This window comes from Coloeus monedula, assembly GCF_965178545.1.
Source record: "Coloeus monedula genome assembly, chromosome: 20".
NCBI classification, from domain to species: Eukaryota; Metazoa; Chordata; class Aves; order Passeriformes; family Corvidae; genus Coloeus; species Coloeus monedula.
This window is the reverse complement of record NC_138800.1, coordinates 829,106-855,844: the sequence shown is the minus strand read 5'-3', so window position 1 is coordinate 855,844 and position 26,739 is coordinate 829,106. Positions and strand designations below refer to the sequence as shown.

Sequence of the window (26,739 nt, the reverse complement as noted above, 5' to 3'; positions counted from 1 at the left end):
CTCCTGAAGACTCTCACACACTGGCGTGAACCTGAGGCAAAGCCACTGCCTGGAACCAATCTCAGCTCAATTTATTGGAAGACTTTACATTCAATTCCTGCTTAAGCTAAAAATAGTGTGTGCCCATCTAAGCACACAGAGCTGCTATTTACTTTGTGAAACGGCCTTACAGAGCTGCATTAAAGTCTGGCTCTTTCATAAAAACAGGTTCTCTGGCTTTCTCAGTCACAACATTGAAGTTTGGCAAGTTTTCCTTTAAACATTTCGTGATCATGTCTGACACTAAAAGTGCTAGCAGAGAGAAATGGTTATAAGAGTGACCAGCAGAGCAGCAGTGGGATCAGTGCATCCCCACAAGCACTCCTGACAGCCCAGGGTGGGCTCTTGATGCTGCTCAGGAGAAAAAGGCTCTTGATGGAACAGTTCATTGTCACCAGGCACTGCAATGAAAACTCTCTGCAGCCCACCCTGGGGACGGCATCCTAAGGGCTCTTTCAAAAATAAACAAAGTTAATCATGCAGCAAAGGAGAGCTCAGAGAGCAAGGACTGATCATTGCCACAGCACAGGAGTTAGAGATGTGCTGCTGGCATGTTAACGAGGTGCTCATTCCAGAGGTTCTCATCCAGGGATGCTCAGGGGTGCAGGATGCTGCATCATGGTGGGTGAAGGGGCTGGAGCCCCAGGAACAGCTGAGGGAGCTGGAAAGGGGCTCAGGCTGGAGCAAAGGAGGCTCAGGGGGGACCTTGTGGCTCTGCACAAGTCCCTGACAGGAGGGGGCAGCCGGGGGGTCGGGCTCTGCTGCCAGGGAACAGGGCCAGGAGGAGAGGGAACGGCCTCAGGCTGGGCCAGGGCAGGCTCAGGGTGGGCAGCAGCAGCAGGAATTTCTTCACTGAAAGGGCTGCCCAGCCCTGGCACAGGTGCCCAGGGCAGGGCTGAGTCCCCGTCCCTGGAGGGGTTTAACAGCCCTGTGGATGTGGCACCAGGGGACGTGGGGCAGTGGTGGTGGCCCTGGCAGTGCTGGGGAACGGTTGAACTCGGTGATCTCCGAGGGCTTTTCCACCCTTAATGATTCTCTGATCATTGCTCCCCAAATGCACAACGTTAGAGACCAACTCTCAGCTTGTGAGCTCCAAGGGACCTGCCCAGGACAGCTGAAACCACACCCACCCTGGAGAGGCTGCACTTTGCTCTCCAGGGCTCTGTGCCTCTGCTGGGAATGTTTTTAAGTCTGGAAACTGCTTGAAAAGCTACTGAGTTCCAGAGCCTCCAGGAGACAAGCAGAGGGCTGGGAGGAGGCTGTGTCACACGGGTGTGCTCACACACACAGGTACTGCACACTCTCACAGAGCAGCCACATCATTAACAGCAGCTACATCATTAACAGTTACATCATTAACAACACCTCACCCTGGAGATCTGATCTGGTAAATGCTGAGAAGCAGGGGAGCCCTGACTGTCACTGTCCCAAGCCAGCCCCAGGACAGGGGGTTCAGGCAGCCTCGTGTGCCTGCTCAGGTGTGACAGAGGCTGTGTTATCCCTGCTCCACAGCCTCACACAGGATACAACCTTCCCACTCTTCCCTGCCTGGATTTCAGTAAGCAGGAGAGAGTTTAGCAGAGTAACAGGAAAAACCAGAAAAGGATGCTCCCAGCTCTTTGCCACCGTTGCATTCTCACTCTTTGCAGAGGGATTTTAACAGCTGGAAATGCAAGATTACAGCTTGGAAGATGGAATCTGGGTTTGTGCAAATAATAGCACATTTTTAAATGACATTTCACCAAGAATTTGGAATACCTGAGTAAGTCTCTAACTTTGGTTTTATTTATGAAATGAGAAAAGGAAACAGAGCATACCTTTGTCCATCGGCAGAGCTTCACCCCAGAATGGCTCCCAATGAGTTTATAACCTGAAAACAAAGCAAAAATCATCAAACAATTGAGTTTAGCCTGCAAGAAGTGATCCACTAAACATACCAGTTGGTACCTACAATGATTAACACCATGGGCCCAATGCTGCTCTTCCCTGCTGGCCCCAAGGTGACACCTCCAACAATGGCAGTGCCACCACAGGGACTTCAGCCAGCTGGAAATGCTTTCTTCTCGTGGGACATTTATCGATGCTGCTGAGTCTGGTTTGAATCAGGGTGCCCAGGACACTCCTGCATGGAGAGGATGGCAGAGCCTGTCCAACCCAGGCTGTGGGACAGCTCCCAGACCCCAAGGAGCAGGACAGGGAACTGGAAGCATCTCCCTGGCCCCAAGCCATGACCCCAGAACAGCCTCCTACCCCAGAACCCAGGATCCCTGTCCAGCCTGGAGGACAGGAGCTGATTCCCAGTGCAGTTGGGGGGGCACAGGAGGGGAACACAAGCAGTGCTCAGCCTGAACCCCACCTGGGCCTCACCAGCTCCACCCCACTGCTTCTGGGGCAGCCACGGTGAGGGAGCTGCTCCTCCACGCCCAGATGAAGGCTGAGCTCAGATCACCTCCCTGTTCCCAGCCAAGATCAACACAATTCCATTCCAATGGGTCCAGGAGGATTAATTGCACAACGTTCTTTAAGCACTAAGTGCTATTATTACCCAACCTGCTCGAGTGGGGTTATATTCATTCCTCCTTGATAAAAGTGCTTAGAGGCCAATATGTCTGAAGGATTAAAAGTCCCTCCAAATCAGCATAAAAATAAGAGGGATTTGAGACACCTCACCGTGTCCCTCACAGTGGGGTTCGTATGTCACTGGCCTGGCTGTCCCCACACTCAGCACATCTCAGCTGCCAACTGCAGGCTGCTGCTCTTATTAATGCTTTCAAGGGAAGGAAAAATATCACATTTCAGCTATCAAGTCTTCTTCCTGCCAACCAGCACAAACTTAACAGGAGAAAAGCCTTCAGCTCAGCAAACTGGCCTTCAGCTCCTCCACAGAGCAGCAGCAGCAGCACTGCCCTGCCCTGCCCTGCTCGTTTGTCCCTGAGCAGCTCTGGCACAGCACGGTCCCAGCGAGAGCAACTGCATCCCAAAGTCCCCACAGCTGCAAGGACACCGAGCGAGCCAGCCAGGAACTACAGCAGCAGCAGATGCCACACCAGCTGCAGAGGCAGAAATTCAACTGTGTGCACGCAGACAGGGCTAACAGGGAATCAGACAGTGCCCTGCTCCTGCCACTCACACCCAGCAGGGACCTGCCCAGGCTCTCTGCCCACTCCAGCTGATGTGTTTGATCCATCTCCTCACGCTGGAATGTACAGGCAGAGTGACCTCTGCTGCAGGGAGGCTGGAGAGGGACTTTGGACAAGGGCTGGAGGCACAGGACACAGGGAATGGCTTCCCACTGTCAGAGGGCAGGGCTGGATGGGATATTGGGAAGGAATTGTTCCCTGGCAGGGTGGGCAGGCCCTGGCACAGGGTGCCCAGAGCAGCTGGGGCTGCCCCTGGATCCCTGGCAGTGGCCAAGGCCAGGCTGGATATTGGGGCTGGGAGCAGCCTGGGACAGTGGAAGGTGTCTCTGCCCTGTCCCTTTAGGGTCCCTTGCCAAACCATTCTGGGATTCTGTGACAGCCCTTCCAAGACAGTCCCCAGGGCCACATGCAGTCTTGGGGACACCTGTACCTCCGACTGGCTGAGACCCAGCAGATCCTGGGGCAGGCCCAGGGGCACAGCCACACACACACAGCTGGACATGGCTGGAACCCAACATCTCCCTGCCGTGGCTCTGTCCTGCCTTCCTGCAGCTCTCCTTTGCAAACAGCTTGTCCAGCAAGGTCTAATCTCAGCTGAGACCTCCCTGCCCTGCTAAATGTGTGTCCTTAGAGGATTTGTGGCTGAGAGCTGAAAAGGTGCTGCATTTCTCCTCCTCTAACAGCTGTCCAAGGCACACTCTGCTGCTGTCACACAGCACAGCCCAAGCCTTATTCTTCCCATTTCTCCAAATCCAGCAGCAGCATTCATATAAGATTATTCTCTCCCAGATCACTTGTCAGCAGCAGTAGCACGGCTGCTTTGAAATGCGTTTTGGAGAAAAATTACATAGGAAAGAGGACATGCCCACCCAGATCTGCTACTGAGCTGTCTGAGGGAAGAGAGCAAGCAGCTAAACTGAGCAAGGTGCCAGGCTCCAGAGCTCCAGCATTTTCTCTTAAGTTCCTTAAATCAACTTCTACCATGTGGAGCACCCACAGCTTCCTTCAAAGGCCAAGAAAACTGCACATGTTCAACATCAGAACAGTCTTACAAACTCCAGCCAGCTCCGGGGATGGGAAGGGGGTTACTCATCCCTGTGAGTGCCAGCAGTCCCTGCTGTGGTGACAGGAGGGACCAGCAGAACTCCTGAAGCCACAGAACTGGGGTCCTTCACCGTGTGGGGACCTGGGAGAAGGTGTGGTCACTCAGCACTGTGTGCTGGCCATGCCATGCTTTTGACACTTGGGAATGAGAGAAAATGCCAGAGACCAAGGCTGGACACGTTTTCCACCCCAGCTGCAGGTGAGCAGAGACTCTACAGCACTGCACAGCCTTCCTTCAGCACTGGCTGCACTGCTGGGAACGAGGCAGCAGAGCAGTTTGGGCTAAAAGAAAGCACAAAAGGTTAAGCAACAAACTGGGAATGTCCCAGAATCACAGAACTGTTCTGGCTGGAAAATCCCTCTGAGATCATCGTGCCCAACCACTCCCCAGTACTGCCCCATGTCCCCAGGTGCCACATCCACAGGGCTGTTAAACCCCTCCAGGGATGGGGACTCAGCCCTGCCCTGGGCACCTGTGCCAGGGCTGGGCAGCCCTTTCAGTGAAGAAATTCCTGCTGCTGCCCACCCTGAGCCTCCCCTGGCCCAGCCTGAGGCCGTTCCCTCTCCTCCTGGCCCTGTTCCCTGGCAGCAGAGCCCGACCCCCCCGGCTGCCCCCTCCTGTCAGGGACTTGTGCAGAGCCACAAGGTCCCCCCTGAGCCTCCTTTGCTCCAGCCTGAGCCCCTTTCCAGCTCCCTCAGCCGCTCCTGGGGCTCCAGCCCCTTCCCAGCTCCCTTCCCTGCCCTGGGCACGCTCCAGCCCCTCAGGGTCCCTCTGTAGTGAGGGCCCAAATGCGACCCCAGGATTGGGGTGTGACCTCAGCAGTGGCAGCACAGGAGGACAGGCACGTCCTTACTGCAAAGCTCCAAACTAAACGTGAAAAACTGTGATCAAAGCCAGCCTGGGGGTCTCCAGCCCTGTTCCCACACTGCAGCTCCTGCTGAGCCTCCCTTCTGGAAGCTCAGGCCAGCTCCACTCTTCCATCAGCTTTGCCACAACGTCCCTGTGGCTCGCCAAGGCCAATGGTGCTTGAATCCAATCCTCCTGATGGCACCAACTCTGGAGCTGTGGAGCCAGGACTCCACATTCGCTCCTTTGCTCTGAAGGGCTGGGACTCGTGAGCAATAACTCTAAGTGGGTATTTGGATCCAGTGTTTGGATGGACCTGCTGCTCCCCATCCCTGTGTACCTTCCGACACTGAAGCTGAACAAACCAATCTATTTGTTATTTCCACAGTCTAATATGCAAAGGATTCCTTCAATTATAAGCAGGCTCACAGTAATCAGCTCAGCTCCTGACGAAAGGACAAGAACATCTCATCTGAAGGCTGGGTATGAGTTGATCCTGCTCAAGATGATAAATTTTAGATGACCTAGAAGCTTGCCAAACTTCACTGAAATTAAGTGTCACTTTTATGGACGTGAATTAAGCTTTTAAACAACCTTTGGGGTGAAAGGAGTGTTATCAGGCAGCAACACCAGGCTGGGAAACATGTGGTGATTGCTCACCCTGACAGGCCAACTGGAGTTTAATAGAGCACAGAGGGATTGGAACTGGAGAGACAGCCAAAGTCACAGCTCCTGATTGCTCCAGAGGCTGGGGCAAGACTGTGCTCAGCTCTTTGGAACCACATTGCAGCATTTCCACTCCAGCCTGGAAATAAGAGTTTAAAAGTCCTTTCTCTGAAATTCCAAGAATTCACGGAGGGAGCCAGCTGAGCTCTCAGCACTGAGCCAGGAGACTGTAACGCTGTCTGTATTCCCAGGGCACATTCCAGGACATCCAGGTGCTCTGGGTGTGGTTTGCCAGTTTACCAGTACCACATCCAGTCTTTCCAGGCTCCTGGATGGAGATGAATTATGTCCACAACTGAGCAATTCTGTTATTTCTGAGAGCAGAGCAGATCAGCTGAATTTCTACAAGCACAACTGTCCCTATCAGGAGCTGTGTCACGCTACCTGCACACTCTGAACAGCTCCTCTCAGAGCCGTGCTGAGCAGCCTTCAAGGATTGCTGACTATCCCCAGGTGGCAAAATGTCCAGAACAAATCCCACAGACACTGAATCCCTGAGGCTGGAAAATCCCTCCAAGGCCATCGAGTCCACCCTGTGCCCGATGCCCACCTTGTCCCCAGCCCAGAGCACTCAGTGCCACCTCCAGGGATGGGCACTCCAAACCTCCCTGGGCAACCCCTGCCAAGGCCTGAGCACCCTTTCCATGGGGAAATTCCTGCTGATGTCCACCCTGAGCCTCCCCTGGCCCAGCCTGAGGCCGTTCCCTCTCCTCCTGGCCCTGTTCCCTGGCAGCAGAGCCCGACCCCCCTGGCTGCCCCCTCCTGTCAGGGACTTGTGCAGAGCCACAAGGTCCCCCCTGAGCCTCCTTTGCTCCAGCCTGAGCCCCTTTCCAGCTCCCTCAGCCGCTCCTGGGGCTCCAGCCCCTTCCCAGCTCTGTTCCCTGCCCTGCACACGCTCCAGCCCCTCAGGGTCTGTGTTGTCCTGAGGGGCCCAGGACTGGACACAGGACTGGAGGTGCCCCAGCAGTGGCAGCACAGGGGACAGGCAGTGCCTGGATGACACCTCCCAGTTCAGATCTCCGCACCACCAAAAGTTTGCTTTGACCCGAGACTTTGAAATCCCAAAGCAAAAGATTCAGTTCTGGAAGAATGGAGGAGATCAGTGGTTGACAAAGCTCCAAAACTCACAAGGAGCAGACCCAGCCATCCTTGTCCAGGAGTGCAGGCACCGGGAGCTTGGGAAGGCCTCTCCAAGGCCACACTGTGCCTCAGGAACTCTGCTGGCCCCTGCAGGGCTGCTCTGAGGGGAGCACAGCACAGCTGACACCGCTGTGCCAGGCTATCCAGCACTCTCCTGGAATAGAAGCCTCTGTGATTATCTGCTAGAGCTGCAGCTCAGGGCAGTCTCACACCAGCAGAAGGTTTACAGGGAAGAAATTCCCCGTTTCCTGTGGTTCTGAAGGACTGCAGTTTAACAGGGCCAGAGCTGGAGGTGGTGACACAGCAGGACCCATCCCCACCACCTTTAAGGGACCATTTTCCACATTGGAACACAACTGCTGTGCTTGAGCCACCACCCAAAAGAGTACTTGAAAATCATTAATAATAATAATAATAATAATAACAATAATAATACACCCAGAAATGCCATTGGTGTTCAGATTATATCAGCGTTTTATACAAATCTAGAAAGAATGGGACTCTGGGAAGTGGAATTTTTCAGATTGCCCAAGCACAACAAGAGAAACCTCCAGGTTCATTCCTAAAACTGCTCAACCTTGAAGAAATTCCTGCCAAGTCCACCAAGACCTATTTTAGATTCTCTCCTTGTTTGAAGAAAGACTTTTAAAAAGTACAAAGGGCTCGTGACTGGAGAAGGATTTCTCCCATGAGCCCAAAGCAGGAGTGGGGACAGGAGCAGGGATTGCAGACTGTCCCTTGTTAGAACAAACCCTGTCCCTCCCAAAGGGATGGGAAGTTTGGCCTCTCAGCTGCCTCAGATCCATCTCACTGGACACAAAATTAGTATCTTGAACACTTTTAAGACACAGTAAAAACCTCCTGGGGACAGTGAAAGGGATCCAGCTGCTGCACAGGCAACCCAGAGCCAGCCTAGATCCAGGAAAATGTGATGGGCAAACTTCAGGGGTGGGAATGCCAGGAGCTACAACAAATTCCAGCCTCAACAGCTGATCATAAGAGACCTAAAGGATTCTCAAAACCTGGCTTTTCCAGATGTCTCTTTTAGTCCAAGAGCACCCTTCCCTCAGAAGCACAGGAATATAAAACCTCCCATATCCAAAGGCTATGATGCCTTTGACAGAACAGCCTCGGAGACCCCTGATACTCTCACCTGCATCAACCCCAGACAAAAAGCAGCAGCAGCAGAGCCTCCTGTATCTGTCCTCTTTGTCCAAAAGCACCCCCAGGCCACAGCATTCCCCTGCTTGCCACGAGTGTGTCCCACTGGTGACCTCCAGCAGCATCAGCCAAGCGTGGCTTAGGGAAGGGGGGCCGTGGGCGTTGCCAGCGTGGCAGCTCACCCCAAAACATCCATCCCCCAAATGCCTGCAGGTTCCTGACACCTCCTCTAACCCAAGGAGAGCTGGAGGAAGGGTGTTCATCCCTCAGCCCCAGCTCCTTCACTAACTCCTACACTGGCTTTGCCATCCCAAGGGGAAAACAGCCCCTCCCCCTCTCCCAAAAAGGGACCATGGAATGGTTTGGGTTGGAAGGGACCTCAAAGGTCAACCTGTCCCACTGGTGACCACTGCCAGAGGGCAGGGCTGGATGGGATATGGGGAAGGAATTGTTCCCTGGCAGGGTGGGCAGACCCTGGCACAGGGTGCCCAGAGCAGCTGGGGCTGCCCCTGGATCCCTGGCAGTGCCCAAGGCCAGGCTGGACATTGGGGCTGGGAGCAGCCTGGGACAGTGGGAGGTGTCCCTGCCCACGGCAGGGGTGGCACTGGGTGGGCTTTAAGGTCTCCCCCAATCCAAACCAGTCTGGGATTCTGGGATTCTTTATTCACAGGAAAATTCAAGAAATCTGCGAGAACCTGGCCTTTCTAAGAGCTGTACTCAGGGTCAGCTCTGGCTGAAGGCTGGAAGGGAAGGTACCACCTGCACAAGGATCCTCCTCAAGCACCCAGAACAAACCCAAAAGGTACCAGACAGAACTACAGACTGCTAGGAGCTGCATCTCTTTTCTGTTTTGTTTTCCTGAGACACTTTTCAGTCATTCAGGGCACATTCCCTTCTCCACATTTCCATTTGTCCCAACTGTCCCCTTGTGTGGGGCGAGTGTCACGTTACAAAGAAAGGAAAGCAAATTTTATCCTTGCCTGAACATATCCTGTAATTTGTTCCAGCTTAGACTTAATTTCAAAGCCCAACACTCTCCCAAGCCCTGCCAAAATCTAAAACAAACCAAAAAAAAAGGTGCACTTCAAATATAGATGTGTTTATTTTCCTCCATTTCACATGGGGTAATTCTACCAGCTCTGGTAACAGGTGAGAGAAGAATCAGCCCCCCAAACCTGATTCTGCCCATCTCCTCTGCTCCTGATCAGGTGCTTCAGCTGTGCCAGCACATCAGAATTGCAGTCAGCTCTCCACCAGCTCCTGGCAGCTCCCACACAAAGGGACTTGAGCATCTTCTGCTGCCTGGACTCCTTCCTTTCACCTGGCTCTTTGCCCTTTATTTACAGGCATTTCCTAAGGAATTGATCAAGTCTAGGAGCCTTCTCTGTGCCTGGGTTGGGTCACTGGATTTATTCTGCTCACCCAGAGTAATTTGTTAGTTAGCAAAGTGATTTTCAATCTCCCCACGGCCAGTGTTTGATTTCTGTGGCACATTCCGGGGACTGCACCAGCGTCACCAGCCCCTGAGCCAGCTGTGGGCCGCTAGTGCCACCTGGAGTTGAACAGCTCCTCCCAAAGCCTGCCAGATCCCAAACCCTGGAGCACAGGGCCCGCAAAGCACCCAGCACCAGGTCTGTGCAATGGCTTGGGATCCCATTTCCACATGCTGGACATTCCCAAGGCTCAGCACAGAGAGCCAGGCTGATCTGGGCACAAGAGCTGCAGGCACTGGGAACCTCAGCCCAAGAAGGGCCAGCAACAGCCACCAAATGCTTTTAGAAACCTCAGCTCCAGGTTGGTGAGCACCTGAAAAGCCCAGCCTCCAGTATTTTCTGCAATCAGCCTCTTGCCTGCCCTTCCCCGCTGAAAACTACAGGCCAAAGCACAGCTTTAGCTGCAGCACTAAGTCAGAGCACAACAGTTTAAGCGGCTGCTGCAGCAGCCCAGACTATTTCAGATAAGAGCTGTCTCTTAATGCACCACTTGTCTTTGGAGACACATAAAATAGAGGTGTCCTGGCCACCCTGGGGCTAAATTGTAGCTTTCCTTAACCAGGAAGGACAGAACCAACTGGACTGCAGCAAAACTGGCCTTGTGGGACAGAATGATTTACCCAATGTCAGTGGGGTCATCATTAACCCATTGCCACTGTGCTGCCAGGCAGGGAGAGCAGAGATTTGTTTGGTCCTGTTGCAGCATGAGAGAGCAGAGCAGAGAGCATGGCAGAAACACAGTGTGAGCAGCTTCAGAAATCACAGAATCATGGATGGTCTGGTCTGAAGGGACCTCAAAGCCCACCCAGTGCCACCCCTGCCATGGCAGGGACACCTCCCACTGTCCCAGGCTGCTCCAAGCCCCAATGTCCAGCCTGGCCTTGGGCACTGCCAGGGATCCAGGGGCAGCCCCAGCTGCTCTGGGCACCCTGTGCCAGGGCCTGCCCACCCTCCCAGGGAACAATTCCTTCCCAATCTCCCATCCAGCCCTGCCCTCTGGCAGTGGGAAGCCATTCCCCCTTGGAGCCTCCTCAGCCAACACTCAGCTCTCAGGGCTTTGGGTTCACTGCTCCTGTTCCACCCCTGCCCCGTGGAGGGAAGCGCATCAGAGCCCACCTGGGGCTGCTGAACAACCCCTGTGGAGGGGCAGGGCTGATGGAGGTGGCTGGAACAGACACGTCACGTCTGAGCTCTGAACAGCTCAGGCAGGCAGGGCAGTGATCAATCCCTCTCCCAGCTGCCAGCATCCAGCAGGATGTTTGGCTTCAGTCTGACCATCAGCATCAATAAAACATTTGGCAAACCCAGGAGCAGCCATGACTAACAATGGCACCAACCCCAGCAGAGCACAAAGTCATGGTCAGCCACTGAGTCATGGAACAGCCTGACTGGAAGGGACCCCCAGGGATCACCCAGCGCAGCCCCTGGCCCTGCACAGACACCCCAACAACCCCACCCTGGGCATCCCTGGGAGCTCCTGGAGCTCTGGCAGCCTCGGGGCCGTGCCCATTCCCTGGGGAGCCTGGGCAGTGCCCAGCACCCTCTGGGGGAAGAACCTTTCCCTAATACCCAACCTGACCCTCCCTGACACACAGAAGGGTGTTTTGGTTTCTTTGTTTGTTTTACAGAAAAAGAAAACTCCAGTGTGTTCTTCTACTTCCATCTTTCCTATTGATACAGCAGCTTGGGACTCCCTCTAAAGCTCACCAAGGATTTAAATGCGCTTCCTGAGAAATGAGGAACACTGGAAAGGCTCACAAGTCCTTCACGCTGTACCAAATCCTCCTGGCACCCAGGCCAAGCAAAAGCAACTTTCAGCCCAGAAAGGATTTGTGCCAACAATCTATGAGCAACCCCGAAAAGCAACGTGAAATTGGGCTGTGTTCACTGAGCACCACAGGAAATGTGAACATGGAAAGTTCGCTCCTATTTTCGGTTTATTTCATTCATTTCAGGCTGCCTGAACACACAAACGACTGAAGCACCAACAGGAGTGCTGCAAAGCCACCACACAACACTGCCAGCCTCTCCCCGGGCACTGGGTACTCACCAAAGCCTCAGAGCTGGGTTGGTGGTTTAGGCAGGGCTGGGCACTGATGGAATTGCAATCGTGTTGTTTCTGGCTGCGACTTTCAAAGGCAACTATTGCTGAGTACCTGTTATCAAGGTAGCTGCAAGCAGGCAGCTCCAAGGGCTCACACCTCTGCAATCCAAGGGGGAGGCTAAATTTAGCCAAAATTCAATGCCAGGGCTAAAATAGAAACCTTTGCTTAAGCACTATTCCCTTTATCTCCAGGAAGGTAAACTGCTTTGAAGGTGAATCCACAGTGAGCACCACAATGGTCTGAGGAGATGCTGCTCCAAGGGAAACCTCTGTTATGCAACTGCAGCATCAAAGAACAGCTCTCTCATGAACCACTAATACTCATTTTCCTTCTCTTGGGCTAATTATGCCCTCAGGGATACTCTTGAAAAGACACTGAGCCTCCACCCAGAGCAACCAGTTGGTGCAAAATAAATGAGACAATCTTTTGACTATACTGCACTTGTTATTTTAGGGAGAATGATGCTGAGGGAAGAAGGGAATTGTTTTGTGGCTACAAAAATAAAAGCCTTCCTGGAGTGTTATTTACAGGAAAAAATGTTATATGACATAAAAAAAAATAATGCAGCATCTCTTTTTCACAGCTGAGTGACCACTGAAGATCTTGGTGAGCAGCAGAGGAGGGAGAGCTGGGAGAGGCAGCTGGGCTGTAAGGACACAACAGTTTAGAGTCTGCCAAAGTGCAGAGTTATGTGAGCAGATCCTACCAGTGGCTGCAGCACCAGAGCTACCCTGAGCACTGCAGGAAGGGAGAAACGCAGACCCACTTAGCTGGGTAAGGAACTCCTGTCCCTAGAGTACCACGAGGCAATCAGAGCTCTCTGGGGAGCCTTCTTTGTGTCAAAAAAATTACGGTAGGAAAGTGACCTTCCCTCCAGCACTGCTTTCATTTTCAAATGGCCACTTTGTACAAAAGCACAGTTCCATTGCCACCCCAAACCCAAACCAGCAGGGAGTGGTGAGACTGAGCTGGGGAAATGCTCCAGCCACCACACCGAGCACAGGGCCAGCACAGAGCCCTGCCCCACTCCCCTGCTTCATTCAGTAGCTCAGAATTCATTCATTTTAGTAACTAAAAACAAAAGGCTGCCACCTTAAATCCAAAACTAAGTAAAATAGAAATAAAATACACTCAGATACATGACAAACAAAACCAAAGTAGCTGCCACCATACCACAGCCTGCAGGAGTGAGGCTGAACAGGTGGATTGATCCCAGGCCTGCCCTGCTCCCAGCCAGCAGCAGCTCCCTGAGGGACACGAGGAGAAGGCGAAGTCTCGGCCACTCCTGGCTGAGCCTTTTTTGGGTCATTCCTTCCAACCACAACGTTCAAGAATGGCTCTTTGCTTCCCAGCAGTGCCAAGGCTGATGGAGAGCCAGTGACCAAAGCTGTCAGCCACTGGTGGGCAGAACACTGCAGGCACCAGCAGGGCTCAGGCCACAGAGCAGCCGAGCCCCCGGGGGCAGCAGTGCTGGGGGGCTGGACTCGCCCAGGACAGGCCAGGGCTCCAGAGCTCAGCTCTCAGTGACACAGGGGCGTTCTCAGCAGCTTCAGGAGAGATGCCCAGGGCAGTGGGGGAGTGCCCATCCCTGGAAGTGCTGAGTAAATGTGAGGATGTGGCACCTGAGGTCACGGTTTAGTGTTGAACACGGGGGTGGTGTTGGGTTGATGGCTGAACTTGATGACCTTAAAGACCTTTCCAACCTTAGCAATTCCACTATAACCCTGATTTAGCAAGCAAACCAAGCACACTCCATCCTTAGAGAGAAAAGAAATCAGACTAAACTCCCTTTAGCCTCCATGTGAGCAGCAAAAGGAAGCTCCCATCAGCCTTCTCCTGGCTCTGCCACTCCCAGCTGAGGCTCCTGAACTGCAGGGCTCAGTCTGGCTCTCCTCATGCTGGTCCTTGGCTTTAAAAGAAGACATTAAATCCACTCCAACTGCTCTCATTGGAGAGCTGCTGATCTCAACATCCAGTGGATGGTTAAAATTAGTTTGAATTACTTCCTCTTCTGGAAACAGAGTTTCAGCAACAAATCAGAGTTTGAAACTGAGATAAAAGCAAGGGACTGAGATGCAAAACAAATGCAAAGCTGATCTTTAAATATTCTCTGAAAAACCTACACTGTGGCAGCTTGGGAGTGTGGGACCATTGGCATCTCTCTTGAGCTGCCCCAGCAGATACATCAAACCCTGGGAGCTCCAGGCACTGCATGAGGAGCTGCCCAGGAGCCAGCAGAGTGTCCTGGGGACCAGGAGGGCCACTGAGATCCTGGGGGCATCAGGAAGAGCATTCCCAGCAGGTCAGGGAGTGATCCTGCCCCACTGCTGAGCCCAGTGAGGCACCTCTGCAGTGCTGTGTCCAGCTCTGGGCTCCACAGCTCAAGAAAGACCAGGAGCTACTGGAGAGGGTCCAATGGAGGCCACAAGGATGATTTGGGGTCTGGAGCATCTCCCTGGTGGGGAGAGACTCTGGGAGCTGGGCCTGGTCAGTCTGGATAAGGGAAGGCTGAGAGGGATCCCATCAATCCATAAACTATCTCTGGGTGTGTCAGAGGATGGTGCCAGGCTCTGGTCAGTGGTGCCCAGGGACAGGACGAGGAGCAATGGCCATGAACTGAACCACAACAAATTCCACCTCCACAGAGGAAGAACCTCTTCCCACAGAGTGGCAGAGCTCTGGAACAGCTGCCCAGAGCAGGCCCGGAGTCTCCCTCCACGGCCACATCCCAAACCCACCTGGACACACCCCTGTGCCACCTGCCTTGGCACTGTTGGACTGGGTGATCTCCTGAGGGCCCATCCAGCCCCAGCCACTCCGTGTGTCCTGTCTGTGCTTCAGGCCTGCCAGGAGGGCCCAGGGCAGCCCCTCACACACACAGAGCTCCTGCCACTGCTCTGCTCCAATCCAGCACCAAGGCTCTGAGCTGTGCCCAGCTGCTCCGGGCAGAGCCTCACCTTGCTTTGTGAGTGCCTCCCTCAGGGCCGGGGTGATCATCTCTCTCCTCTCAGCCTCCTCCTTCCTCCCCGTTCCAGCAGCTCCTTCCTCCAGCTCCCGCTCTCTCTGTTTGAAGACAGGGAATTACAGCCAGTTAGCAGCAGGCATCACTCCAAACACGGGCACAGCCACACCTGCTGGACTGCACTGGGGTGAGCGCCCACACTGCAATTCCTGCTTCTGGGTAAGCCTGCATTTCATCCCTCTTCCCATCAGCAACTTAGGACAGTAAACAGGAAAAGAAAAGCCCTACAGCACACGAGATTTGTCCCACTGACACAGCAATAAAATGCCCAAGGATATTTTAACGACCAGGGTGTGAAAACTCATCCAAGAGTGACTCCAGGTTTTCAGCCCAAGTGTTTCACAAGCGCACAATAACCTCACAGTGACCAAACCAGCGTGTGCCTGGGGTGGCACTGCTTGGGAGAGCTCAGGGGACAGCCCCCAGGAGCCTGCAGAGCTCTGCACGAGGCCCCTGAGGCAGCAGCCACCTGCACCACCAAAATTCAGCCACACCACAGGCCTGCAGGAAAAGGCTGCAGCCCCTCCCCACAGCCAGCTCCAGCAGCAGCCCATGCAAGTCTGGCTTCCAGCTGCTTTCCACACACAGCTGAGCCCCGGGCAGGAGTGTCAGATACCGGGATAAAGTCATAAGCACGAGCAGCAAACCCTGGCACGTAACAAGCGGTGACTCCCCTGCTGTGCAAGTGTCACTGCTGAGACTTTATGGGTGTTTATTGTTTCATGTCTGCACAAAGAAGCATCAAAGTGGAAATAATTACTTGGGTATTTCATGCAACTTGTAATCTGTCAGTCCTTTATGGCTTTTATTGAAGGAGTTATGGATAAACAACAAACAAAAACCAGCAGAGGACATTTTGTCTTGACAGTCTATTTCACATCCAAGCCTCTTTTGTGCCAAAGCCATGGAAAAGATAATGGAAATGCCTCCAGTTTGAGTCTCCCCACCAACTGTCAGCATCACTAAGGAAACCAGTGCTCCTGACTTGCCAAACTGCTCATCACAAACAGGGAGAGGAATCTGGCTGCTCCTGCATGCAAACAGACTGCTTCTGCACCTGAGCAACACTTCAGAGAATGAAAGGTGCCTCCAAAGAAAAATGAATTTCACTATTAAAACCCACACACACAGAGGTTCAAGGGCAAAACAGAGCTCCTAATAAACATCTGAGAAGAAAATAGGAGAGTGAAACATTTAGGGACACATTATTAATGTCCCTACTCATTTTGGATCAAATTGTGCTCACAGTCTCAGGGATGTTGTTCAGAAATGTATTTTTCAACAAGCAGTACCACAACATGGTCCTTTCTGAAGGAGAAAGCTGTATCCATCCTGTACTTCCTTCCACTCAGCTTCCTGAGCTTCTAGGCAGGACTTCATTGATTTCTGTAACACATCAAAACTCCCCTGGAAGCCTACATCTAATAATTAATTGCCATTTAGTGGGTTTTAAAGCTCATTTCTTGAGCCTTGATCTTAATTTGTCAGCAAGACTCTTCAACAGTAAAATATTAATATTGCTGGGAAAGCTTCATGCATAAGGAAGGAAGGAGATAATAGATGAAGTCTTCATCTTCCAAGTGTTAAATAAAGAGTTTGCTCTGCCAGAAGCCATCACTTAACCCAGAACCAGGCCTTAGCACAGACTGAGACCTGGGCCAGAGGATGGTGGCCCTGCCCATGGCAGGGAAGTGGAACTGGAGGAGCTTTAGGGTCCCTTCCCACCCAAATCACTCCCTGATCCTGTGACTTGGAGCCCCTCAAAGTCCTAAGCAGGATTTCAGTGTGGACACCTCCTGGCCTGTGCTCTACCAGCTCAGGCCAGGTCAATCCTCCCGAAGAACTAAATCTCCATTATGGAGGACATCCTAATATTAAAAATGCAGCCTTTGATCTAATTCTAAATGAGAAACCCCATCCAAGAGAGCCTTCAAACACAGACAAGTCCTTCTGCATGGAGAGTATTTGCCTTTCTACCTCCCCGCCACTGCAGCACCTGAAGAAGCACCTAAATGGAACAACATCCCAATTCCATCCTGGCAGGGCACAAATACAGTTCAAGGATCATTTTCCCCTCACTGAGAGGATCATAATTTTCCCTGCCCACATCCTGATGTGAGAGCCTTAAACAAAACAAGGCTTTGTTTCTCCCTGCCCTGCAATCCCCAACCCGTTCACTTCGGCAGGGGATTGGCTTCACACACTCCTGGTGGGAAATGGCATTCACTGCACAGGGATTTTTACTTATTTGCTTAATAAACCTTTCAAATCTGTTATTTAGGGTTGGTGAGGAGAGAACAAAGTTAACTTTACACAGAGCAAACGTCTCCAGTTGTGGTGATTTAGCAGAAAGCCCTGCAGTAAATCCAAGGCAAATCACTGTCTTTCCATAGCAAATCAAGCAAGCAGTGACAAGAGCCAGCTTTTCAGGGCCTTGAAATACTTCACTGACAAAAACTGGAGCTGCAGCTCACAAAGGAGTGAGCCCAGAGATGAGGAAAACCTCTGGATACACCCCAATTCCTTGGAAGGCTCAGCACAGCTCCACTGTAGGCCAGAGGGGTTTGGTTCTGAAAAAAGGCAGCTGAACCTCAGGTTTGATCCCCTGCTCTGCAGCTGAAGGGAAAAGGAATCCCTTCCCTTTCTCTCTCACACAGGCAAAACAACAAGCAGAGGCAGCACATTCCCAAGGCAAGGAAAACACAACTTCCACGGACCAAGAGCCCCTGACACAAGTGAGGGCCTCAGCATTCCCTGCCCCAGGACAAATCCCAGTGCCAGTGTTTCAAAGGGCTTCCTCCAAACCTGCCTTCCAAACTCAGCCACAGCCACCCCAAAGGTCACCATCAGGATGTGCCACTGCCACTTGTCCTCCTCTCCAAAGTGCTCTCTCCAGGATGTCCAGGTGCCCAATACCTCCCTGTGTTTCCCACCTGATCCATCAAACACTCTTCAAACTGATCGTGCAGGGGGAGAAAAATAAAAAAGGCACCAGAACTCCACACAAAGGCTGGGAGAGCTGGGGCTGTGCAGCCTGGGAAAGAGGAGGTTGTGTGGAGACCTCACAGCACCTTCCAGGGTCTGGAGGGACCAGGGAAGGCAGAGAGGGACCCTGCCTCAGGAACTGGAGGGACAGGACAAGGAATAACAGGTTCAAACTGACAGAGGGGAAGTTAAGGTTGGATATTAAGGAGAAATCCTTCCCTGTGAGGGTGGGGAGGCCCTGGCACAGGGTGCCCAGAGAAGCTGTGGCTGCATCCCTGGAAGTGCTCAAGGCCAGGCTGGACATTGGGGCTGGGAGCAGCCTGGGACAGGGGAAGGTGTCCTTGCCCATGAAACAAGATGAGCTTTAAGGTCCCTTCAAACACAAATCATTCTATGATTCCCTAAATTAACTTAATTTAGCACTTTTAGTCTCATGGCTCTATTTACCAATGTGCCATGGCAGGGGAAAAAAGCTCCCCCAAAAGCTTTTACTGTCAGAAAAAAATTTACACCCAATTATGACTCAACTTCTTCCGTGGTTAACCTCCCAGTGGTCAGAGAAAGGGAACCCCTGGCCTTGCCAAGATTTACAGCCTCATCCATCTACAGGCTCCAGGATCTTTTCCCAAATAAAAGGCACAAGCACTAAGCAAACAAGAACACACCAGGGCTGGAGCCAGCACTAACAGAACAGCCCTGAGGGCAACGCTGGCCAGGCTGTCAGGAAAAGCTGCCTGGCAGCAAGAAGAATTAGCAACACTTCCCCAGGGGCTGGGGAATGAACTGTTGAAGTTCATGAATTACATGAATGGAGAGTTAAAGGTCACGGAGCAGAGCTCTGCAATGCTCCAGGGGCAGCAGGACAGCCAGCAGTGCTGACAGCTCCTCCCCTCGCTCAGCTCATCTGGCAGGGGCACCACTGGCAGGAACCCGTGGGCATTTGGGAAGTTGATGGGACACCAGGCTGCCCACAGGAATGGCACTCCTTTCCTGACAAAACAACCTTCCTGTCAGGCTAAAACACACGGAGAAGAAGGGGACAGGGAGCCCACTCCACAATGACACCCCTGAACACAAGCAGAGGAGCAGAGGGTGCATGTGGGGACTGTCTTGCTGCAGCAACAGAGCTGTGGCTGTCACAATTCAGCTGTGGCTGTCACAATTCAGCTGTGGCACACAGAGACAGAGCTGCAATTTGCTCAGCCCATGGATGAACACCCTGTCAATCCCACAGCACCCTGGCCCTCGCTGCTGTCAGTCACCAGCAGAGACAGCCTGCTCCTGCAGCAGAGAGGAGAACTGGGAGCTCAGAGTGAGCGAGCTGTGAACCTGCAAACAGCCCAACAGACAGAGAATCTTATTAGAAACAGCTGCCAGAGTCTACATAATCACAGGCTACACACCCACCCCAGCAGTGCCCAGTGAAGCACAACGAGCTGAGAGCAGATGGGAACGGGCAATGCAGTACCTGGCCATGACCAAAACATCAGCTGGCTGGGGCAGAAGGAAAAATTGGGGCAGGTGCTCCTAAAAAGTGGCCCTAAAGTCACAGAATCGTGGAATGGATTGAATTGGGAGGGGCCTTAAAGCCCATCCAGTGCCACCCCTGCCATGGCAGGGACACCTCCCACTGTCCCAGGCTGCTCCCAGCCCCAATGTCCAGCCTGGCCTTGGCCACTGCCAGGGATCCAGGGGCAGCCCCAGCTGCTCTGGGCACCCTGTGCCAGGACCTGCCCACCCTGCCAGGGAACAATTCCTTCCCAATATCCCATCCAGCCCTGCCCTCTGGCAGTGGGAAGCCATTCCTTGTGTCCTGTCCCTCCAGTCCTCTCCATCTTCCTTGTAGACTCCCTTCAAAATGGGGAAAGTCCCTGAGAAGTTGTGACTGATACCAAAAAACACCAAAGAACCCCCAACTTCAGAAGCAGGACTCTTCTCTCCTGAAGGAGAAACCCCTGTGAGCTTTAAATAAGGAGGTGGAAGCCCATCTCCCTCCCTATGCTGTAGGATAACAGAAGGTCCCTGCTGCTACCCTGAGGCAGCAGCTCCCAGCTCCCACCTAAACAAAGGAAAACACACCTGCAGCTCCACCCTCACAGGGGGAATTTTCCATTTCCTTTTGTCTGAAAAGCCAGTGCTGAGATTTTTGGACATTTACAGCAGCATTTTACATCCCAAAGTCCTGCAGACAAGCAGTGACAGGAGCTTCTGCTGCCATCCGAGTGAATCAGCCTGAAAGGGCACCGTGCATCTTCTGTGAGATGCAGAGGGAAACATGATCCCACCAACGTCATCTTCTGGGAGGTTCAACATCAGCCCAAGACCTCGAGGACAAAAACCTCCCAGGTCACAACTTTCCAATCCATCTGCAGGGCTGCAGAGGGGGTGCAGTGTTGTACTGAGATGCAGCAGCTGCTCTGCTGTAGGGCAGCTTTTACAAGGTGCTGCTGAAGCACAGCTCCAACTCACACACTGCTGAGGGGCCCTGCCAGGGTTTGTGTGATTTGGGAGACCTCCTTGGACAAGGCAGGAAGATTGATTTTCAAAGGAGCCAAAGGAGTCAAAATTAACACTGTGTCTGTGTCCACCCAGAAGTGGCTGCTTATACTTGAAAACTGAGCCATATTTTCACATTTCTTTCTTCTGTGCTTCAAAAATCCCAACTGAAGCCAAGTTAACACAGTTTAACAAGTTTCCCAAATGCCCCAGTTCAAACCAGTAAGATTTTCCATTCAGTCTCTCTCACACAGAGCAGGCAGCACACATCCTTCCACACTCTTGCCATCCTTTGCAAATTCTTTTTTAAATGGCTCTGTAAAGACTTCTCCATTCCATTTCTTTGTTTTCCTTGGAGTTCAGGACTAAAGAACATTTCATTTCAACAGCAATTTTTCAAGTGCTCAAAATAACACAGAATCCCAGAATGGTTTGGGCTGGAAGGGACCTTCAAGACCATCCAGTGCCACCCCTGCCATGGCAGGGACACCTCCCACTGTCCCAGGCTGCTCCCAGCCCCAATGTCCAGCCTGGCCTTGGGCACTGCCAGGGATCCAGGGGCAGCCCCAGCTGCTCTGGGCACCCTGTGCCAGGGCCTGCCCACCCTCCCAGGGAACAATTCCTGCCCAATATCCCATCCAGCCCTGCCCTCTGGCACTGGGAAGCCATTCCCTGTGTCCTGTCCCTCCATTCCTTGTCCCCAGTCCCTCTGCAGCTCTCCTGGAGCCCCTTTAGGCCCTGCAAGGGGCTCTGAGCTCTCCCTGGAGCCTTCTTCTCTCCAGGTGAGCACCCCCAGCCCTCCCAGCCTGGCTCCAGAGCAGAGGGGCTCTGCTGCATTGATCTGTAGAATTTGGGGAATTCTGCCCAACTCTGTCATTAGACAGGCAGGAAACTTAAAAAATGCACAGGAAAATAAAAAACAAACCACCTGAGAAATGGAACAGAAATCTGGTGAGAAATGGTGAGCAGGAGGGCTGGGCTGCTGCAGGGTCACTCCTGACCATCTTCACCAAAGGATGTGGTCAGGAAAACGCTGCAAATAAACACTCAGAGCTCTCAAATGCCTTTACCAAGGAAGCCACTGCCACACCACATGTCAGAGACTGAATGTCCAGCCAAAGGTTACATTAAAATTATTTTGGGGTTTTTTTTCCTCTTTTATCACTCACAAGCCTTATTCAGAAAAAGCCTCAAGATCTCTCGTAATTTTATTTAGCAATTGTAATCCTTTCCATTAGCCAGGGTTTGGAGAAAAAAGATTTGAACCCAGGAAAGGAGAAGGGTGAAGTGTCCCTGTGGCAAATCCTGCTCTTAATGATAGAAGTAGTCCCCAAGAAGTTAAATTATTTTTCTTAAAGCTCATTTTAAAACGTAGGCACACATTGAATTCTGAGCCAGAGTAGCACAGGTTGGAATCCAGCCCTGAAACAGCTGCTGCAGGTAAGGGCATGTTTTTCATGAAGGAATCCTTCACCCATTAAAAGCTGAAGTTTTTGGGGCTGTCCACATCAGTTTTAACTGACAGTTACGTACACAAATTTTATTCCATTTGGTTAAAATATCAGTGACTATTCTCTCCTCCTTCAAACAGTTTCTACCTGTAGCACAAAGTTGCACATGACCCTTGGTCTGTAAGGCTTAGGCCTGAAATACCTCATTGCCCACTGCCCCACTCCAACCCAACTCAGCTTCCTTAAGAGTTTCTTCACCCCAGGGTGCAAGGTTTGGGCTTCCACAGCAGCCCCAGACTCCAAGGGTTCCCAGGAAATGTTGGAAGGGGTGGGATTTACAAATGGCTAACACAGGGTGACTTTCCAGGGATTTACAGTGGCAAAGGGGACAGGAAAGCTCCCGTGAAGCAGATGGATACAGAGGGACACAAACTCACTGAATGCACCCTGGGGTAGGCTTTGGTTCCTTGGTGTGTTCCAATCATGCCCCTCTCTCTTTACATTGCAAATGAGCCTGTCAGCATCCTCCCACTGCTTGTTTTAGGAAACGTGAGCACTAATCTCAAAGTTGTGTCAACAAAATATGCTCATTTGATTGCTTGCAAACCCATCAAAATAGGGAATCAGGATATTATTATCGCTGTTACTCATGCCTGAAGTTTATAAATATGAAGGTTAATAAAGTGATTCCGTTCCCTGGGAATGGGTGTAGATGGATCTGTCTCTCCCAGCTGGGAGAGATAACCCACACCAAGAACCACTGTCCCTGTCATTAATGGAACCTTGCAGGCCTCAAACACCATCAGAGTCCACTTTCCCTGATAAATCCACATCGGGGAGGAACCCTGGAGGAGAGGCAAAGTGTGCCACAACTGCAAAGCTCCAAAGTCTACCTAGTGCTTAAATGCACTAAAAACCATCAGCACATACGATGGGATCTGGTAAACTCACAGAAATTGCTGTTGTATCAGGCACCAGGTAATAAATTTGAATATACTACCACTATATCCCCAACCTTGTGTCAATTTGGGCTCAGTGTGCAGAAGGCACCATCACCATGAATTGTGTAACTTCACACCCAGCAGCCCTTTAAAAATCCATCTCTTCTCTAACTCAGAGTCTGTAATAGCTGTAACTCAACCAGGTAGAGAGGTTCTGGCATTCCCTTGGAACTCCTGAATCCATCTGCCTGGTCCAAGTGATGCAAGAATCCAGTACCTGCTTCAAGCCCTTCGACAATACTTTACAAAGTGCACTGAACCTGCAGAACATGGGGGAGAAAGCTGTAAAACAAAGCTCAGCCTTGATTTCCATCAACGCAAACAACAAAAGACAAATGCAAAATTAAATTAAGACCACCTGCAGAGATGTGAGCAAGCATTTCTTAGATCACCTCACCTCCACAGCCTCACTCTGCCATCCCAGAAAAGGCAGGACAGTAAGGAATTCTGACTCTCTGTGCCTGCACAGCTGTCTTACCTGCTAGTGAATTGCACAAGAGGCAATTCATGCAGAAGAGATGAAAGCTGGACCCAAATCCATTCCAAATTAACTATAATGCACAAGGCAGAACTTGCTGTTCTACACCCCATAGGCAGAGGGGTGAACACCCAACACTGACACCCACAGAACTGCTGCTGGAAAGTGTCAGGCACATTCCAAACCCAAGGAACTCTGAGCAGGAAGAACTGTCTGTGATATAACCCTGAAGATACACAAGTTTCTCTCAGACTTGCTCACCTGTGTGTGACCAGTTCAGATCCCAAAGCCCAGAGCACTTGGCTGTGTGGGCAAGGATCCCTGCAGGACAACAGGTCACCTCAGGGTGAAACAACAGTGTCACACTCATTTCACACAGTTCAGCATTCCATGAGAGGCAAAATGGCTAAAATGGCCAAAGGGAGAACGATTCACCTGGCACAGGAAACCTCTCAGTGCACAGACTCGGAGCCTAGAAAGGGGATGGGACTTCAACAGGGGTGCACTTATGCACACTCAGAATGAGCTCTCAGGCCCACACCAACACCTGCCCTCTCAGGATTTAATCCTTTGCAGGAGGGCAGCATTCAGCTCTCACAGCAGAACAACTCTGCCAGCTCCTGCAGGAAAAGGCTCAAAGGATCAACACCTGCAGGTTCCAGCTCCAGGTGAGGGTCTGTGCTCAGACAGCAGCTGCCCCTCTGATCAGGGGTGGCACTTGGGTCACAGCCACAGGAATCTGATCTGCACAGAGACACAGTCACTGCAGAACAAAGCACATCCAACACCCAGGCCTCTCCCTGCTCCAGCAGAGCAACAGGGAGGCTGAGGAGAAAGCAGTTTGGATCTTGCCCCAGCCAAAGGCACAGACAGCAGAGAACTTTCCCTGTCTGTCTGTAACCCACACCATGCTGACCTCAGCACTGACTTCTTCCAGTGAACGGCAGGAAGTATTTTATTGCTGTGCTCGCTTTGTGTTTGTAAAGTGGACTATGGTGTGTGGTTTTCCTGGATTACACTGCTCCTCGATCATGGTGTTGCTGTATTCTGGCGGTGAGTGAAAGCCCGATGCCCAGCTCTTCACAGAGCTTTGGCAGGGCCCGAGCACCGCCCCGGAGCAGCGGCCGCAGCACACACGGTTCCCTTTTGGCCGCTGACCTCTAGTGGCGAGCGCAGGAGAGAGAAGACAGGAACGACGTGTTCCGTGAGGAACTGCGGTCCCTTCTCCCTCCGAAGGGAAGGCACAAGGCTCCCCCGCCCTTCCTCACGAGCTGCAGCCACAGGCCCCTACCGGCTCCGGGACAGAGCCCTCTGTCCACCGCAGCCGGTCTTGCCCCATCGCCGGGGCTCCTCTCCTCACAGAGCTGGTTGCGAACAGCAGCAAGTGCTTGATTTACCTCCTTCCCCTCCCCAAGGTGGGGAACAGAGATCCCCAGGCTCCCCTTGTAAGCTCCTGCCCTCCGAGCACACATCCTCCTGTGAGCCTGGCCTCAGGTGGCCTAGCAGTGCCAGCTCAGCTCAGCCCACTGCGGACACTGTTACACTTCCATAGGGTCATAGAGCAGCTGGCATCGGCAGGGACCTCAGAGATCATCTCATTCCACACCCCTGCCAGGGGCAAGGACACCTCCCACTGTCCCAGGCTGCTCCAAGCCCCAATGTCCAGCCTGGCCTTGGACACTGCCAGGGATCCAGGGGCAGCCCCAGCTGCTCTGGGCACCCTGTGCCAGGGCCTGCCCACCCTCCCAGGGAAGAATTTCTTCCATATCTCAATCTAAACCAATACTTAAACCAAGTAACCAATCTGTAAAAAGCTCCAGCTGACTCTGGCAGCAACTTCTCCCTTCTCTGTTATGCTCCAGAAACTCATGGCCGAGGCAACTAATAGGGCCCCATTTTGGGAAAGAGCTGCGAGAAGCCCACAGTGCAGAGGCACCCACGGGAAGGGCGGTGTAACTACAGAGAAGTCAGTCTGGTGAGAAGGGCTTGGACAGCAGCTTAAGGCTGCACAAAGAATGGCAGCACCCTGCAAAGGTCACTGAGGGAAGAGGGTCAGCAGATGGGCTGAGAGCACATCACAGACCACCCTTCCCCACCCTGACCAACAACTGCTCGGCCAGCAAAGGAGCGGGGAGCGCAGCAAGGCCCTGCAGCTACTCCCTGTCCCTGCTCCTTTGTGTGTGCAAAGCAGAGGTGAGTGTGACACATCCCAGCTGCAGGAAAGGGACACCACCAGCGCCACTGAGAACAGAGCCAGCAACAGCCTGGGACGGAGCAGGAACTGGGGCTGTGGGACAGGCCCTGTGTCTGAAGCACAGCACCTCACCCCAGGGCAGCAGTGATCAAGGCAAAGGTGCTCTGCAGCTGGGTGCTCCTGCAGCACCTGCAGCTTTGTCCCCTGTCCTGACACACCTGCACTTCAGTGACACCCCACAGGCAGTACAGGAGCAGGACCTGTGTTTAGGCACTGGGCTGGGAATCTCCGTGGCAGAGATTTACAGCCAGAGCCAGTGTTAGCTCTGCAAACAAATCTTCCCTCAGACTGGAAATCACAGATCACCACGGCAGCATTTGCTTGGTGAGCACGTCAGAGTCAGTCTGTGACTACACCCAACACACCTCCAAAGATGTTCTTTTTTGGGACAGCTTCTTCCATAGCTCATATTTTACTCTCCCTCTAACCAAACCCTACAGATCCAAATCCAGCCAGTAACATTTTAATCAATCCACCTGCTCAGTGACCAAGACCTGACCATTCCACACCCCCTCTAACAGCAGTACCTTTGCTTTCTTCATGTGATCCATGATATTGCCAAGATCTTCAACATCGACGACAGAGTCTGTGCCTCCAGCTTCCTCCTCACTACTGGTTTCAAACAATTCCTCTGCCTGTGGGACAGAGCAGAGGAAAAAAGTTAAGAATTTATCTGGCTGTTAAACATACGACCTTCATCTAAGCTAACCAGTGAAATCAGCTCTCCTCATCAGTAAGGACCACTGAAAACAAGGAATAGCCTACGAAAAACCTGTAGGATGGCTATGGAACCCTGAAGCCCTTTAAACTCTCCAAGAGCCTTGCTGACAGCAAGATTTATTCCTCCTGCCTCTGCAGCAGCCAGCACTCCCAAACCCAGCCAGAAGAACCACTTACTTTCCTACAAAACTCAACCCAGCAATAACTTCCAACCCACAGTAAATGGCTTGAGGGAGGATTAAAGTGCCATAGCAGCTCTGGGTCTTGCACTGGAGAGCAATAGAGAGGATTTCTTAGTCCAAATCTGCAGTCAATAAACACTCCAGAAGAGAGAAATGATTACAGGCAGACACACACAAAGGACAGCCAGAGCTTGCTCTGCTAACACTCCCCAGCTGCCTTTGGAAAACCTTGGGATGCAGGCAGAGCAGCTGAGCTTCACCAGGGTGAAGTGAAGCAGGTTAATGACTCTCAGGGAACTACACGGCCCCCTTGGCCTTGGGACAAGGCAAAGGCTCTGCTGATAACCCAGACTGGCTCCCTGGAGCATCTGTCACCTCCCCCCAGCCAGGAGCAG

At 52.3% G+C, this 26,739-nt stretch overlaps 1 protein-coding gene across 1 annotated transcript in view; it reads right to left on the bottom strand.

Moving 5' to 3' along the window:
• LOC309580654 (S-adenosyl-L-methionine-dependent tRNA 4-demethylwyosine synthase TYW1-like) overlaps positions 1–26,739 on the bottom strand; it is an 87,756-nt gene that overhangs the window by 55,030 nt on the left and 5,987 nt on the right. Inside the window, exons 8-10 of the mRNA XM_082294792.1 lie at positions 25,970–26,077; positions 14,713–14,818; positions 1,857–1,909 (exon numbers count right to left, since the gene is read on the bottom strand). Of these exons, the coding sequence (XP_082150918.1) occupies positions 1,857–1,909; positions 14,713–14,818; positions 25,970–26,077 (267 nt within the window). The remainder of the gene's footprint in view (positions 1–1,856; positions 1,910–14,712; positions 14,819–25,969; positions 26,078–26,739) is intronic.